This window comes from Choristoneura fumiferana, chromosome 17, assembly GCF_025370935.1.
Source record: "Choristoneura fumiferana chromosome 17, NRCan_CFum_1, whole genome shotgun sequence".
Classification (NCBI taxonomy): domain Eukaryota; kingdom Metazoa; phylum Arthropoda; class Insecta; order Lepidoptera; family Tortricidae; genus Choristoneura; species Choristoneura fumiferana.
The window spans coordinates 2179726-2197450 of NC_133488.1; the positions used below are offsets into that span (position 1 = coordinate 2179726).

At 36.7% G+C, this 17725-nt stretch overlaps 1 protein-coding gene across 1 annotated transcript in view; it reads right to left on the reverse strand.

Annotated features, from left to right (window-relative positions):
• Positions 1 to 16239, reverse strand: part of Ubr3 (Ubr3 ubiquitin ligase) — a 111800-nt gene extending 95561 nt beyond the window's left edge. Inside the window, exon 1 of the mRNA XM_074100400.1 lies at positions 15729 to 16239. Within this exon, the coding sequence (XP_073956501.1) occupies positions 15729 to 15945 (217 nt within the window). The 5' untranslated portion in view covers positions 15946 to 16239. The remainder of the gene's footprint in view (positions 1 to 15728) is intronic.
• Positions 16240 to 17725: the final 1486 nt, after the last annotated feature.

Genomic DNA, 17725 nt, shown 5'->3' on the forward strand with positions numbered 1-17725 from the left:
AATAATTTGTTTGTAGTAACTAAATATCGTTTGTAGTAGCTTCATTTACGTTTGTAGTAACTTGAATTTGTTTGTCTAGTAGCTAGTTATTCGTTTTGTAGTAACTAAATATCGTTTGTAGTAGCAGTAATTTCGTTTGTTAGTAACTAAATATCGTTTGTAGTAGCAATATTTACGTTTAGTCACTTGATTTTGTTTTTGTAGTAGCAGTAATTTCGTTTGTAGTAACTAAATATCGTTTGTAGTAGCTTCATTTTACGTTTGTAGTAACTTGATTTGTTTGTAGTAGCAGTAATTCGTTGTAGTAACTAAATATTTCGTTTGTAGTAGCTTTATTTACGTTTGTAGTAACTTGATTTTGTTGTAGTAGCATAATTCGTTTGTAGTAACTAAATATCGTTTGTAGTAGCTTTCATTTACGTTTGTAGTACTTGATTTTGTTTGTAGTAGCAAGTAATTTCGTTTGTAGTAACTAAAATATCGTTTGTAGTAGCAGTAATTTTCGTTTGTAGTAACTAAATATCGTTTGTAGTAGCTTTATTTACGTTTGTAGTAACTTGATTTTGTTTGTAGTAGCAGTAATTTCGTTTGTAGTAACTAAATATCGTTTGTAGTAGCTTTATTTACGTTTGTAGTAACTTGATTTTTGTTTGTAGTAGCAGTATTTCGTTTGTAGTAACTAAAATATCGTTTTGTAGTAGCTTCATTTACGTTTGTAGTAACTTGATTGTTTGTAGTAGCAGTAATTTCGTTTTTGTAGTAACTTAAAATATCGTATTGTAGTTGCTTTCTTTACGTTAGTAGTAAAACTTAATTTTAGTGTTGTACTGGCAGTAATTTCGTTTGTAGTAACGTATATTTCGTTTGTAGTAACTAGATATCGTTTGTAGTAGCTTTCTTTACGTTTGTAGTATTTATTTTGTTTGTAGTAGCAGTAATATCGTTTGTAGTAGCTTTCTTTACGTTTGTAGTAGCTTCATTTTGTTTGTAGTAACGTAATTTCGTTTGTAGTAGTTTATTTACGTTTGTAGTAACTTGATTTGTTTGTAGTAGCAGTAATTTCGTTTGTAGTAACTAAATATCGTTTGTAGCTATCTTTACGTTTGTAGTAGCTTGATTTTGTCTGTAGTAGCATTAATTTCGTTTGTAGTAACTAAATATCGTTTGTAGTAGCTTTCTTTACGTTTGTAGTAACTTGATTTTGTTTGTAGTAGCTTGATTTTATTTGTTATAACGTAATTTCTTTTGTAGTAGTTTATTTACGTTTGTAGTAACTTGATTTTGTCTGTAGTAGCAGTAATTTCGTTTGTTGTAGCTTCTTAACGTTTGTAGTAGCTTGATTTTTGTTTGTAGTAACGTAATTATGTTTGTAGTAGTTTATTGACGTTGTAGTAACTTGATTTTGTTTGTAGTAGCAGTAATTTCGTTTGTAGTAACTAGATATCGTTTGTAGTAGTTTTCTTTACGTTTGTTGTAACGTAATTTCTTTTGTAGTAGTTATTTATGTTTGTAGTAACTTGATTATGTTTGTAGTAGCAGTATTTCGTTTGTAGTAACGAAATATCGTTTGCAGTAGCTTCCTTTACGTTTGTAGTAGCTTCAATTTGTTTGTAGTAGCAGTTATTTCGTTTGTAGTAACGTCAAACTTGATTTTGTTTGTAGTAGCAGTCATTTCGTTTGTAGTAACCTAATTTCGTATTTTTTTTATGTTGTAGTAGCAGTCATTTCATTTGTAGTAGCGTAATTTTGTTTGTAGTAGTATATTTACGTTTGTGGTAACTTGATTTTGTTTGTACTAGCGGTCATTTCGTTTTTAGTAGTATATTTACGTTTGTGGTAACTTGATTTTGTTTGTACTAGCAGTCATTTCGTTTGTAGTAGTTTATTCACGTTTGTAGTAACTTTATTTCCCTTGAAGTAGCATTCATCAGTTTGTATTTAATTTATTTAGTTACTGCCAACTAAAAAAAAGATAATTGTAACATAAATACACGACTACAAACGATATTAGGTTACTAAAAAGTAATAACGTTATTTTGTTTGTAGTGACAATCATTACGTTTGTAGTGTCTTTATTTCATTTGTACTAAACGTTCATTTCGTTTGTACTTACTTTATTTTGTTTGTAGTAGCACTAATTTAGACCATATTAACTTTATTACTTTTTTAGCTGTGCTAACGGCGTTTGTAGTAACTTTATTTTGTTTGTAATAGTGGTTATTACCTTTGTTGTGACCTTTTTTAGTTTGTAGCAGTGGTAATTTTTTTATAGTGTTAGAATTATTACGATTGTATGCCAAATTTTCTAGTATAGCATAATGCAAATGATTCGATTCAAGAATCAAACTACTAAACTTTAGGGCCACTTCAAACTCCTCGTATTCTTTTTTAGAGCTTCTGCAAACGAAAAAATTGATACTACAATCAACTACAAACCGAAATGATAGTGTAGAAACAAAAAAAAATTTTTTTTGATTTTTTTTTTTTCAAAGTGCTCTAATTTTTTTTAGAGTTACTACAAACGAAATCATTGTTACTACAATCAACTACATACCGAAATCTATGAGAATCATGAAGAACAATGAGATTTCCAAAGTCGGGTGCTACAAGTATAGGTGCAAAGTTTACTTGAGAGAAAAAAAAAATTTTTTTTTAACTACAAACGAAATGTTTTCTACTACAATCAACTACAAACGATTCTCTTTCAGAATCAATGACTCAATTTGAGGGTCGATGAAATGGGGGGATGAGTTTTTTTCAAAGTCCTGTAAATTTTTTTTAGAGCTACTACAAACGAAAAAAATTGTATTACAATCAACTACATACCAAAATCTATGAGAATAAAATAAAAAAATAAAAAAAATCCAATGTCGGGTGCTAACTTCACACAGCTCTGAGACTCCGCTGTCTGTCTGTCTGTCCATCCGTCTGTCACACTCACAGGGCTCTATCTCTTGAGCCGTAATAGCTAAACTTGAAATTTTCACACGTGATGTATTTCTGTTGCCGCATAAAAACAAATACTAAAAACAGAATGAAATAAATATTTAAGGGGGGCTCCTATACAGTAAACGTGTTTTTTTGCCATTTTTTGCTAATGTCTAGTGTTGTATAGATAATGGTACGGAACCCTTCGTGCGCGAGTCCGACTCGCACTTGGCCGGTTTTCTTTTTATACAGAAATAGGCTTGTTTTTGAACACAATCACGCCTGATGGTAATCGAAGATGTAGACTGAGATGATAGATCATCATCATCATCATCATGTCAGCCGAAAGACGTCCACTGCTGGACATAGGCCTCCTCCAAGGCTCTCCACTCAGACCGGTCTTGTGCTTTTCGCATCCACCGCGATCCCGCGATCTTAACCAGGTCATCGCTCCATCTTGATAGATCATGCTTGCCTAAAAAGCCTGAAGTGACGTGAAGCTTCATGCCACTGTTCATAAAGCACATTCCAGCCGGTTGTAAACTAGCGTCCCAACAGGGGTGACCTTGCTTGTTGCCATCCATGTAGACAGCAGCTAAAACAAATCATAACATGACCTTCAACGTTCTTGGCAGACGGGCGTGTTTTTCGCTACGGATTCGCTAGCGTGTTGCCGAAACACAATCCGTGGTTGCAACTGGAGTTCCAACCATGGTCTTGTTCGGACGCTGATTTATAACCATCTGGAAAGCGCTTTTACCAGTAGGCAGAGTAGGAAACCAGGTACAGGGGCTCCGCACAAAAAAAAAAATGTTTAATTGAGTATTTTCATTGAGAAATTTGTATCCTCAATGAAAATTAGGTGTTATCAGTACGGCCTTATTTTATGGGGATCTGCTGCAGATATTGAGTCAATTTTTATCTTACAAAAGAGAGCAATTAGAGCAATTTATAATTTGAAGACGCGTGAATCTTTAAGATCTTTTTTTAAGGAAACAGATATCCTAACCCTGCCGTCGCTTTATGTTTTTGAAATAATCATGTATGTTAGGAAGAACATATGTGATTTTCCCACTAACGTCGATACGCCAAAGGCTACTAGAAACACAGGGAAGCTTAAAGTACCATCTTACAGACTGGCTAAAACCAAAAAGTCTTTTCTGGGAAATTGCATACGTTTTTATAATAAAATTCCAAAAAATATTATAAATGAAACGGATACAAAATTCAGATCTATTGTCAAGAAGACATTAATATCAAAGGCGTATTATAAAGTTAATGATTATATCATGGACAGGGATATTTGGAAATAATTCCGATCCGCATTAGCGATCCCTTCAAATAGCGAACCTACTGTGTTAAAAATAAAGTTGTGTTAAATACTTGTGATGTATACATATCATTTAATAATATTGTAAATCTGTTTTAAAATATATATATATATATATATATATATATATATATACCTCGTTGAGTTTCTTGCCGGATTCTTCTCAGCAGAGGTTTTTCCGAACCGGTGGTAGATTTTTTTTGACATTCATAAGTGCTTGTTATAGCCTAAATTGAATAAAGATATTTTGACTTTGACTTTGACTTTGATCACTTTATTGCGTCGCATGCTCTCTGTGAATTTGATTGAACTTGAACTTGAAAAGAGCCGATGTTCTTAAAAGCTGACAAGAGGCCCCGAGAATGGAATTTCCTAGGGGCCCCGGCAGACGATAATTTAATTTGCGCCATACATAACATCAATCAACGCCAAACGGCAGTTGAATTTAAATTCATTCATTTCAGTTAACTTTCATGGTGATTCCCAAAACAAATCTGATTTATCAATGTATTTATAATTGGTATTTGTTAATAAAATATAGGTCGTCAGCCATAGGACGTCCGCTGTTGGACATAGGCACCCATAGACCTCCAGTTGCCTCGGTTGGAAGCGGCTTGCATCCACCGTGAACCCGCGACTTTAACCAGGTCATTCGTCCATCTCTTGCGCGTCCTGCGCTTGCCGATCCGCGGTCAAAAAGGACTGAGGGATATGGTCAAAAATCACCAAATTTCGAGTTCATAAATAAGACAATAAGAAGTTAAAAAACTCTTGGGAACAAAATTTTATTAAAAAACCTGGTATAATATTAGTAGAATGCCTCGCGTTTCACGCAGTAGCACGTTACTTTTAGATTTTAACGTCGGTAATTCCTAAACGATTAAAACTAGACTAGACGTCGAAAAAACTTGACAGGCCAACCAGTTGCCTACAAAAGGGGTGTGCGGTGCATAAGCGGGAAGGGGCGATGGGCACGTGTCTTGGATCAGCTGTTGGCCGGGGTCGACGGCCTCGCGTACGAAACAAGAGTCAATGCACTGGACGGACTCTGGGAGCTCAGCACTAGAGTTATCAAGTCTCAGTGATGCTTGGGCATTTAGCTCGATATGGTTGCTGAAAAGTGTAGGTCGGGAGGGGTTTAGTTTACAGTCCCATAAAAAACATAGTATATGACTGACTACACTCATGTTTTTTATGGGGCCACAAAGCTCCGTTCTATGTCCGATTTCCGAACTGAAGTTCAAAGAACTATATTCATAAAAATCTAAAATTCAGATTTAAGATTTAGAAAAATGTAGACTAGACAGGGCAGGAAAAGTGAAACATTTAAATATTTTTTCTACACTGTACGTTTGTTTATATATTATTTTTCTATATCATTGCTGTCATCACCCTATTTATGTCAGCGTCAATTCTAAATTCCAATACGACGACAAAGTCGTGTATGGCACTTGCAATAAAGTCGTTTCACACAGAGATTAGCTATGTAGTATTTCATTGAGAAGAATGGAAGACAACAATTACAAATTATAGTCATGCGTCTTCGACGTGATGTGACTCGCTCCAGGTTTTTGAGAACCGGATAAGTGGTCAGTTGGGACCTGAGGTCGCGAGTTCGATCCCCGTTCAGAGCTGATATTTTCCTTTGTATAAATGACAAGCCAAATATTACAGTTTGTTTTCGAGTCTTGGATGTTTAATATAGAATCGAGTAGTTGCCACTTTACTTAGCGTTACTCGAATCTATTTATTATTGTATCGTGTTGTTCACACGTACAATCACATATTAGTCTGACACAAGTGACTTCAGGTGACTTCAAAATAAAATGCGATAAAAGCCAGGGCCAAGAAGAACATGTTCTTCGAAGGGCAATACTAAACAGGAGCCGACCTTTCGCCATGAGACAGGGAAACAACCAAATCGTGGTTCCGGAGTCGTGTTGACATTAGATCGACTCACACGGTCACGGCGAAGAAATTGTTGGGTCACCATTACAATGTGTTACAGGTACAAGTCAGTGACACACAGATCAACAAACTGCGCTGAATCAGTGCTGCGCGAGCGTTGATCCGGCCGCCAAGTTGGGGTTCAAAACAGGTGATGATCGGCAAGAATGTCGCTAATCTATATAACACAATGTAGGAAATCCAAAGACAGATTTGCTGATAGGAACTAGACCACAGAACTAAAAATAAGAATTGAATTACCGTAATTCCTTCCACAACAGATGCTACTTTTTTATCTGACTCCGTGTCAGCAAAGCAAAAGGAGGGTTATGATTGCCTCTTCTGCTACTAATTCAAACAGGTTTTTTTTTTGTTTTCATAGCTTTTACTTTACTCTGCTCGCCAATGAATAATCTCTACCGTTACTACATTTTTGAGTAATTATCTTCGATAAAGACTAAACAAACTAGATACTAAGATTGGTTTTTTGGAATCTTTTTGTATTTTTTATTTCAATTCCAAATTTTTACTTTTACGGTCATCCCGTAAAACCTAAATTGAAAATACAAACTGAAATATAGATGCACAGAAAAACCAGAAAAATAAGACCATCACTGGGAATCGAACCCAGGTCCTCGGTATTCCTTCGGACCATCAGTGGTGTAGCGGTATAGCACGCGGTACGGAATACCGAGGACCTGGGTTCGATTCCCAGTGATGGTCTTATTTTTCTGGTTTTTCTGTGCATCTATATTTCAGTTTGTATTTTCAAACTAGATACTGTTGTCTGGCTAAATTTTGCCACATCAAAAGAATATTTACATACTATAAATACTACATGGCCAAGACATCTACGTTGTTCAGAAAATTCTGCATATACTCAGAAACGCCATCTGAATCAGTCAATCGCACAGTCATCAGTAAGATATTGACACAATGACAATGTTTTTGTCATCAACATCGCCATTCAAACTAGGTACCTAAAATCCAAACTAACTCGGCTTATTAAACATTTGATTCATCAGAAGAATGATTCACATTAGAATGCAAATTAGCAGAGGCGGCATGTTACTCTCTTTGAATTATTAACCCTTAATAAGGCCCCGTTATTGGAGCATACTACCACAGAATCAAAAGCAGCTATCGAATACATACCTGACAAAGAATATTTTTAAAGCTAGTCGTATTTTCAATAATTACAATGACATTTGGAAATGAAAATGCAAGTGGTCGCTAAATCGCCTCTACCTTATTAAGGGTTAATACTCATGGACGGTGGTGATCATTTCCCATCCATACCCCGCATGCTCGTTTTCCTACCACTCATGATAAAAAAAATCAGAGCATCGTCGCATCATGGCAGTAGCCAACAAAAGACCCAACCTGATCCACTTCTCATCATGGACCTTTCGACCAAGTAAACATGAAGGATAACATTCCCTCATGAATACATCATCAATATCATCATCCTCATGAAACTACGATCGATCGATCGATTAGTAAAAGGTATCCCTTGATGCAGTTATTTCCGCAGCTGTCGTCACTACCGTTCAGAAGCGGCTGAGAATTAACTAAGAAGAGGTGCCAATGGTGGTAGCACAAAATCCTTTTTGCTGCTATCGTAAGTTTATGGTTCATCATCATCAGCCGGAAGACGCCACAATGAACGACAACTAGCCACTTACATCCACCGGTTTCCCGCAACTCTCACGGTGTCGTCAGTCAACGCTTCGTCTTCCAGTTCGTGGTCGCCACTCGAGGACTTTTCTCCCCCAACGGTTATCGGTTCTAAGTAGTTTGTTAAGTTTATGGTTAGATAGAAGAAAAAACCCAATTCTATAAACTCAGAAGCATTAGACAGATTAATCGCCACCGCAGATACTTGGTCGGGAAACGATTAGCGCTCCACACGAGAAAGTTCTAACCCGACGTTTTTGCTGGGCCCATGGTGCATGCGCGTAAACTATGCGCTTGATTAAATCCTGCCATCGCTTTGCCAAGCGAACTGGAGCTGCGCATTAAGGGCCTGTACACACGCCAAGTTTTTTGTAACGATGGAAATGCGAATTAGAACTCGATAAGGCAGTAATCTAGTGTCAACGACGAGGCGCCGAATACGCGCAACGCACAGCGCGTCTTCAGTTCATTGCGCTGCCGAGATGGTCATCATCCTGTTCGGAGCATACGCAATGGACAGGTAATACGCTCACCACGCCGACAGAATAAAACTGGACAAGTGAGAGTAGAACTCGCGTAAAGATAATTATGTACGAAAAAATATTTTACTAATGTTTTTTTCATTGTCCCATTGTATCTATTTAAACTACATGTCTCGTAAATTTTCCGGTAATTTATAAGTATAGAACTATTTTCTTGTATTTCGTGTAATTTTTCAAGGCCACCAGTAACTGGTCTCGAGTTTAGAAGATTAGAGATTAGAATGGTAAAGTTTCGTAATTTTCTTAAATAATTTTAAAAATATTAATTTTACAACTATAAAAAAAAATTGAGATGCTCTCAACAGGCCGTTTCTTTTTTGTTAAGTCAACATGACCTAGCTTTCAAGTTTTTTTTATACCCCTAAGTAGTATCGGGGAGGCACACGCGAGTCTAAAATAGGGTTCCATTTTTTGCGACACCTGAAAAGGTCATGTGTGGGTTGATGAGAACTTTAGTCGTGGCAGATGGCATGAGACCGCCCTTCGTTTTCTCTGTTCATTGCGTGTAGGTACGTGTGACAGAATACCAGGTAATCAATGGACGGCAATTAGCGACTCGCCCGCGTAATGTACGGAGCTTTATATACCAAATTGTGGCCGGGCCGTAGACTTGAGATATGCATGAGCATGGCTGTAGTGGCTAGACTTAATTAAAGTTCGTAAAATCCAAAAGACTAACAGACCATTGTTGCAGATTCTTGGATGTTGCTATTTTTGTAGCCCGTTTGTTGGCACAGCGTGCAGCGGGTTGTCTACGCAGCGTGTGTAAATATTGTTACGTAGCCCCTGAATAAACAAAGGCTTACCGCTAACGGGTTACCTTCCGCGTTCTGTCTTCATGTTAAGATGGCTCACTGAAAATAAACTGCATAGACCCGTATTCATCTCGTATACAGGTTCATACTGCATACAAACGTAGAGGCAAGATGCAAGTGAACCCAAAGGTAAACTTTAGAAGCATGCAGTGTCACTGTGATTAATACAGTTGCTGCTAAAGTATGTGTATCTTAACCCTACAGCCAGACTATGATCTCGTCCTGTTCTTCCCTCTGCTAATCGTATATTGTCCCTTATCCCGCGATGTCGTACTTAACAGTAACACATTGCTCTACTCGCTCTGGATCCTTATTGTCCTTTTTACTCGCGCATAAAAACCGACAAATTAAAGGAGCATCATTGGGAGAAATAGGTTTCTGCCTATTTTCGTCACCACTTCCTATGCATAAGTAGCTTTCCATCAGAGTGCGACCTGGCTGACCTGTCCTCCCGTTTTCTCCTGTTCTTGAGCAAGGTAGTGATTTCGTCTATTGTCTTCTTCTTCAAAACTTTCCTTCACAGAATCTACAACACTCAAACCGCTATAATATCCCTATCTCGCGTATACTTTTCATAATAAACAAGAATGCCACGCTGGGGTGTCCATGAGGCGACTTCGGCCAGTTATTTATAACCAGCCCTAATGCAGCATTTCTAACCAGATAGTGCTTGAAAGCCGAAGATAAATTTCATGCTTCATTTCGATAAGAATAGCAGGCATGCGATAAATGATATAACGAGCTACTCTGAATAGACACGCTACGTCAAGTAAAGTACATTCAGTAGGTACGTCAGTAATGCTTTAGTATTGAACAGAAAATCGAATCACTGAGCAATTTCTTGAAAGGTAGCAATTTGTGTAAACAAATTATAAGATAGTTGCTTTCAATTCTAAAATAATGCACACATCGAAGAATTTAAAAAATAATTGAATGTTCATGTACTAGCGGACGATTTCACGTAGGTTTGCCTTTAACATAACGTGCCCTTTACACAGCTTTAAAAGCTATAACATCTAAGCAATCGCAAGTAAGGCGTTAGTAAGTACGAGTTTATCTATGAATAGATGATGTTTGTTTACTCTGTATACTGTGTAACGTGTAACTCAAAATGGACCTTGCAGCTTTCGATACAAAGTTGTTAGTAAAATGCATTAAATTTGCACATACAACATTGTTAGAATGCGCTTGAGATTCTTATGCGGTTGCATCTCTTGTAAGTGCAAAAAGCTTCAGTCATAAAATAGTTCATAAAATTTCAATATCTCGCACTTCGTAGTAAAACAGGAGAATGGTCGAGTGTTTATAATGTGGACGCTTCCAGAGATATTGTTAGGTAAACTTTACAAGTATTTTAAAAGCTATGTTCATCTGTAAGTATTAGACACATTTTATATTTAACCGCACTTCGCGCCCCGCACAGCAGAGGGTAAAAGGAAAGAATTAGAACTACAAAACACTAATGTGAACAAGGCAAAATCCTGGAGCTAAAGCCTTAAAATTTGGCAGGCAATATACCTATACCTTGAGTATCACAGAGTAAGAGAGTAAGTATATAGTTAACAATACAATCAATGTATGTACAGAACTGTTCAGTGTACTCGATCAGGTCAATTAATTTATTAGTAAAAAAATCTTTTAAAATTTTGTCGTGTATCTTTTTAAATCTGAAGGCCCTGCCAACACTGGCGGCCTTATTTCCTACATGTATCCGTCCGGTCTGCCGCTAGAACCTGCCTGTGTATATCGATGTCAGAATTCGCATATTTGGCATGTGGGTCAGAACGGGCGATGACATTGGCCGTCGGAGGTAAACGCATGTGTCACTGTTAGGCCGTGGACTGGACGCTAGCAGGCAGAGGCACGACTAGCGTTTTCGCTGTTCTTTGTGCCAGATAACTGATACTGTGCGCAGAGGCGACTCTACCTATGGTATAGGCCCTATTGTACGAAGTGCAAAATTTAAACTTCGTATCTTGCCGTCCCGCTGACTAATATTATTTAACACGAGAATGAGAGGGACAGTATGATACGAACTTCGATTTTTGAATTTCGTCGTAGCTCCCCAGGGTGTGCGTTGCATGCCAGCGCAGCGGTGTTAGGGGCGCAAGCCGCGGCACTTCCAATGAACCTGGGCCCGTGTTATGACACTGTTGCACACGGGCGCTACATGGATGGAGTACAGACAGACGCCTCTGACTGTGCGGTCGGCTTCTCAGCCGCGCAATGAACAGAGAACACGCTCGCCGCTCCGCTGCCCGCTGACGTTCATTCCACTGCCTAAGTAGTCGGATATAACGCCTAATTTACACGAGCTTAGTAGCTACTGCCAAGACATTGGACCGTGTAAATAAAGAAAAGTACAAGCTCTTGCTTCTAATATTTGAACTTTTTTTTATACCAGCCAATGATTTTTAATGGTCGCTTAAAGCTCGATGGCAAAGCGTTTATGCCCGGTTCACATTATTCCAGTTAAATCGTGCCAGCGATACATTGCGGGGTCACAATCCAAACGAGTTACAAAAGATCGATCGAGCACCGTAGGTAGTGTCATTCTATTGAAACGGTTTTACTGGAATAATGTGAACCGGGAATTAGTTGGTAAGTTTAAATTTCATAGAATATTGTCATTAATTGCATTTGCAACAACACGCAAGCTTGAGTATTAGTGTACATACATACAATGTGTTTTAGTAGAACTGCTATTTTAATATATAATGAAATAGAAGCTGTGCCTGTAAAATGTTTCTATATCTTTAGGAATTAAAATTGTTACAATAATGAGTAAAAGTCAACTGCGCCATTTGTACAGTAGGTAATTTTAACGATATACCTAGTTATTAAAAGTTCTAGTTCTGGTATTGATTAAACTAAATTTAATTTAATTAAAATCGCGAAAGTATACTATCGTCATGTTACTTAGGTTTATCATACAAATGCCATTAGATAGGTACAGTCAACCAATTTAATTCTTGTGCCAACAAGGAACTTTATCTTAGAAAACAATTTTATTTGCCTATCTATGACAATGACAACGCTTATCCGAATGACGTTAGTGTCATTATGACAAGTATTTGCAGTGACCTAAGAATATAATTGGTTAGCTATACCTTTTAAGGTTGAGCATAAATAAGATTAGGTTCGGAAGGTACAGTCATGTCATGTGACAAATGGACAGAGATGGACAGACGCATCATGAAGAGCACGCATCGAGAGCCAGCATCCACAGCACGCATCTTTCCATAGAAAAAATAACATAGCTTAGTTGAACCGGTTTGCTATGGAACAATGAATAAGATTGGTGGATATCAAACACATCCATAGCAATGTAGCATAGCTCATCTCTGGTGGAAAGGCACCTTAGTATTAGTGTCCCATGCCACTGCCATAAATAATTAATAAATTCCATAACCACAAGCAGTTTACAACCTACATAAAAACAACCAAAACGAACAAAGCATTCAACAGTAGGTATAAAACTACCAATATTATATTAAAATAAAAAAAAAACATGGGACTTGACACCAATTGACCTAGTTCCAAACTAAGCAAACCTTGTGCTATGGATACGGATATGGCAACGGATAAACATACTTATATAGAGAAATACATACTTTAATACATATTAAACATTCAAGACCCGAGAACAAACATTCATATTATTCATACAAATATCTGCCCCGGCCAGGAATCAAACTCGAGACCTCAAGCTTCATAGTCAGGTTCTGGCTATCCGGTCGTCAAACTACAACTTCAACTCAATCTCATTCTCAACTCAAACTCATTAGCAACCCGCCCAACCTGTGGTATGCCGTGGGACGAATCCCATCAATTTTCTTCGGATCTATCACGGGCCCCCCCAATGTAATTTGAAACCTAAAAAACCTAATTAGAGTCCAACTTTCATCTTTCTTTTTGAATACCTAAAACATACCTACTAGCCTACCAAAGGTTGGCAAGGTTGGCAGCGACATCTGTGACATTGGCACACAAAAATGGACAAAACTGTCAGCAAACATACGGCATGGAAACTTTAGCACGCTCGTACAGTCAGCAGAAAAAAAAGGTTTTTCAATTTACAACTGAATTATTTTTTCTCTTCGCTAAACATTGTGTATCTATAGATATATACAGGATATGGCAAATTTAATAGTTGTAAAATACCGTATTTTGGGAAATTCGGCGCGGAGTTTTTTTAATGCAACTTTAATGACACCCACTAATGATGCAATTTTTGGGTATTCCCACTTGCCACATGTATTTTTACAAAAACCCGGAATTTCAATAAAACTGCAAGACCTAATGATTAACGCGCGCAAAGTCTCGGGCAAAGACTAGTATTATAAGGATGAAAGCTTGAATATTAGTTACTCCAACCGCTCAACGGATTTGAATAAAATTTGGCACACCACTGTTTGTTTTGTTTGTTTGTATATATGCTAACAAAATAACTACTGAACCGATTTTTAAAATTCTTTCACTAATAAAGAGCTTCACTATGAGAGATTAACACAGAAAATTTGTAAAACCCCCAACATTGTGATTTCAAAGTTCAATATCTCAAAATACATATATTACATTACATATATTATATTTGCAGGTGGTAGGAACTTGTGCAAGGTCCGCCCGGATTGCTACCACCATCTTGCTTGCTAATCCTCTCGTGAAGCAGCAGTGCTTGCACTGTTGTGTTTCGGCATGGAGAGTAAAACAGCCAGTGAAATTACTAGCTCTTGAGATATCCCATCATAAGCCTCTAGGTTGGCAACGCATCTACAATTTCCCTGGTGTTGCAGGTGTCTATGGGCAGTGGTGATCTCTTACCATCAGGCGACCCACTTGCTTGTTTTCCATCCAGTCGAATAAAAAATAAAAATAAAATAATGACATAAAGCTAGTAGTTATATACAACCAATTAACTACATTTTTAAATGAATGTTAGTTGTAATCAAAACATGTAATTAGTCAGATATTACATACTGACAAAATGAAAAAAAAAATACCTTATCTTAGTCTCTTATCTGTTATGTAAGCTTGATTGATTGTCCTGCTTGTTTTGTATAGACAAATTAAAAACATTGAACATTGACATGTTCACATTTTGGTGAAAAAATGCCTATTTGATGGATTAATTGGTAAATCCAAGGTCAAGCACAATGTCAATGATGGGCGAGCAGATATTGTTGAAGTGGATAGCTCATATGGGCTAGGCTGGTCTATACAGGGTGACAGTGGTTCCATTCCAATAAATCCGCATCTGTCAACTCACTGACCTAAACATTATAACAACTGACATGACTGTTTAATTTAGGAAACTGTTATCATTCAGATGAACTGGTAAAGGTGCAGCCATTAACTGAACATGTTTGCACTTTAGATCTAATCTCAAATACATAAAAAATACATTACTAATAGAAGTACATTACTAGTCCAAACGAAAGACTACATCAGCCGAAAATCCAGCACTGCCCAGTTGATACTAGTGATGCCAAGAGTTCCATTTTGCATGGGATGTCTCAATGTTCAGGATAAATGTCTAACTTAATGAACTCAACTGTCTAGCAATCACGCATCTTCTTTCACTATTACACTGTATTGATAAAGCACTTTATTTACCAAATTGTCTTTAATCTACTTGGTGGGAAGTAAACTGGTGAGCCTTGTGAGTTCTCGCTTACTTAATCAAGAACAAATTAACAATAAGAATAACGGCTGAATGTACTTAATAAAGCACATATTGTTTATTGAATAAAGAATTCTAAGAATGTTGAAATTTTTATATATTTCAAAATAACAAAGCTGGTGACCCACATCTAGGTCTTAAATCTACTTCCTTAAAAAAATGTAGACTTGGGAGGATACAGTATCCAAGGTTTCTTTTATACATAGCATAAACTTAGTGCCAAAGTATTCAAAAGCCTAGCAGGTAAATGTAGAGTATTTTGGATGATTCAATTTGTTGTTTTGAACATTTTGAAATCCAATTGTCTGATAACATGAAAGAATTTGAAACAAAGAATACTACAAGCACAGGTAGGTTTTGTTAGCATACAAATAATAGCATAGATATGCAACTACAAGGTAGAATCAATTAGCAATTAGTTAAAAAAAAAACTAGAAAAAAACAATGGCTATTTTTCCTGTTCAGATTATTGTTTACTTTCTAACACTACTTTTTACATATACTCACACAAACTATGAATAGAAAATAGATACTAGTCTTTTCATATCTAAGATACTAGGAAACAAGATAAATAAAATAAAAACTTCAGGTAGAACAATGAAATAAACAACAGTTAGCCTGCTGAACTGTAAAACTATGTTGAATAGAATGCAAAGTCTAAAGGCTCTATAAATGCAAAGTCATCGCCCCAGTATCATCTCTAGAAATATGAAAAACATAGTCTATTGCACAAAACTACGCAACGAATCGCTCATAACCTACAAAGAGGTATAATTGTGGAGTACAGTTAGCTGAGTCGAACTTACCCACTGCCGCAAACTCGTCGGGCGTGCGCCCGCCGGCCAAAAGCCAGCGGCACCAGTCAATCGTCTCCCACTCATCGATAGCCTTACTGGGGTTCAGAAGAACGTCCAGCAGTGGCCCCAAGTGCTGCGGAGACCCACTCGCACAGTCCGCGTGGATATACGCAGCTGCACCTCTCTTCCCTTTCTTCATCAACACTTGTGCAGTTGAACTCGACATTTTAACACTTCTTAATTCCACCAGCACACAATGTACACATAAGCCACCGTATTATTTCGGTCACTCACGGAAGAAACACCATTTCGAGTTTTACATAAGGCAATGAACTGTGCTCCGTAACGCTCTCTCTGCAGAACATGGTGCGACACGTTAAGAGAGCACTACCGGTAGTGAGTCGCGGACGCGATAATTCAATAATGAATTAACTTTATTAGATCCCGATAAAAATAACTCATTTATTTCTCCGAGCCGAGAAGTAAGCACTACAGAAACAACTCGACCTTTCGTCGTGTTTTTTTTATTGTTAGCATATGGCAACATTGGTTTGGTAACATATTTCTGGTTCTGGTGCTACTGCTGTAAAATAATTATGTCTCCACACCTCAGCTCCACACCATGACTTTTTAAAACTTACAGCATGACTTTTTTTAAAAGTGTACAAAAAATATTAATAAAAAAACTAAATTCTTAAAAATATTTATTTTTAAATTTAACGTTGTGTAGATTCGCATAAAATGACAGGCGTCTTAACCTATAACTCGAACATATCTAAATCATATGTGGCGTTTCGTACTCGCAGCCAATCACAGACGCCGCATCGCATGACGCATGAATGAATGACCTTACGAAAGCCAATGTTGCCAGTTTGGTAACAGCAGCTATTCTGTAAAAAAATTGTCACGTAATGGATCCATTTATATTTAGTTTTTTTTTGCATTAGAAAAACGGTAAACAATCTTGACGAGTCTTTTTATTGAGAAACATTTTTTTTTTAAAAAACAGTCACTAAACCTTATGATACAGTAGCCGACGTTATGGATTGACGCTGATTAGAGAAACAAATATCTTTATTTTCAGAACTAATGTAAGTAAATGATCGTATGTCTTTCTAATTGTTACATATTTGCTGCGACTTACTTTTCAATAAAAAAACATGTCAAGATCACTTCACCTTCTTTCGAATGCTAAATAAATCGAAGTATAGTCTTAATATGATACATAAATTCACTTAAAATAAAATATTCAAACATTTCTAGTTGCTGCACTCTTGATAGAGTAATCGTGAGTGTCGGTTGAGAATCAGTAAGTAGTCAACCTTCATAACGATTTTCTTGAAAAAATGCTGCAGTGCTGGACTTCAAAGTTCGTAGTTGGCAATAGAGAGCGTTGTTGTCCACCCTCACTCACATCACATCAGATCAGGTCTCTTCTTAGTGACTTTAAACTACACCCACAGGAAATGACGGGTCCGTTTTATTTTAAAACCTGGTTTTACGTTAAAAACTTAACTCTAAAAATTTAAAAAACTATGATGGACTAGGTGGATTAAAGATTGTTATCTATTCAAAAGATTGACATCCTATAATCAGAGTTGATACTTTATGTGAACTTTTTTGCCGCATCCGAGTAAATAATTAAGTAAAAAAAAAACTGACATTTGGTTTTACAAAAGATGTATTAGCTTTTAGTAGTGTTTATACTTAAGTAGTAGATAAATGAAAAATGTAAATAATTCAGGTTTATGTAATTTTATACTCGTGTTTACATGTAAACAGTACTCTATTACTAACACGTTTCATTCCATTCTCACGCTTAAAAATACGTAAATTATAAAGGCTCTTTTTTTTCTATTGCTTTTACAATTTTTTACCGCTAATTAAGTGATTTCATTTGTATTATGATTTCCTGTAACAGGAGCAAAAAAATTAAACCACAGCTTCCACAAGGCTTCCACAACTTAATTAATTTAGTTCCACAACTTTTGAAAATAATTTGTATA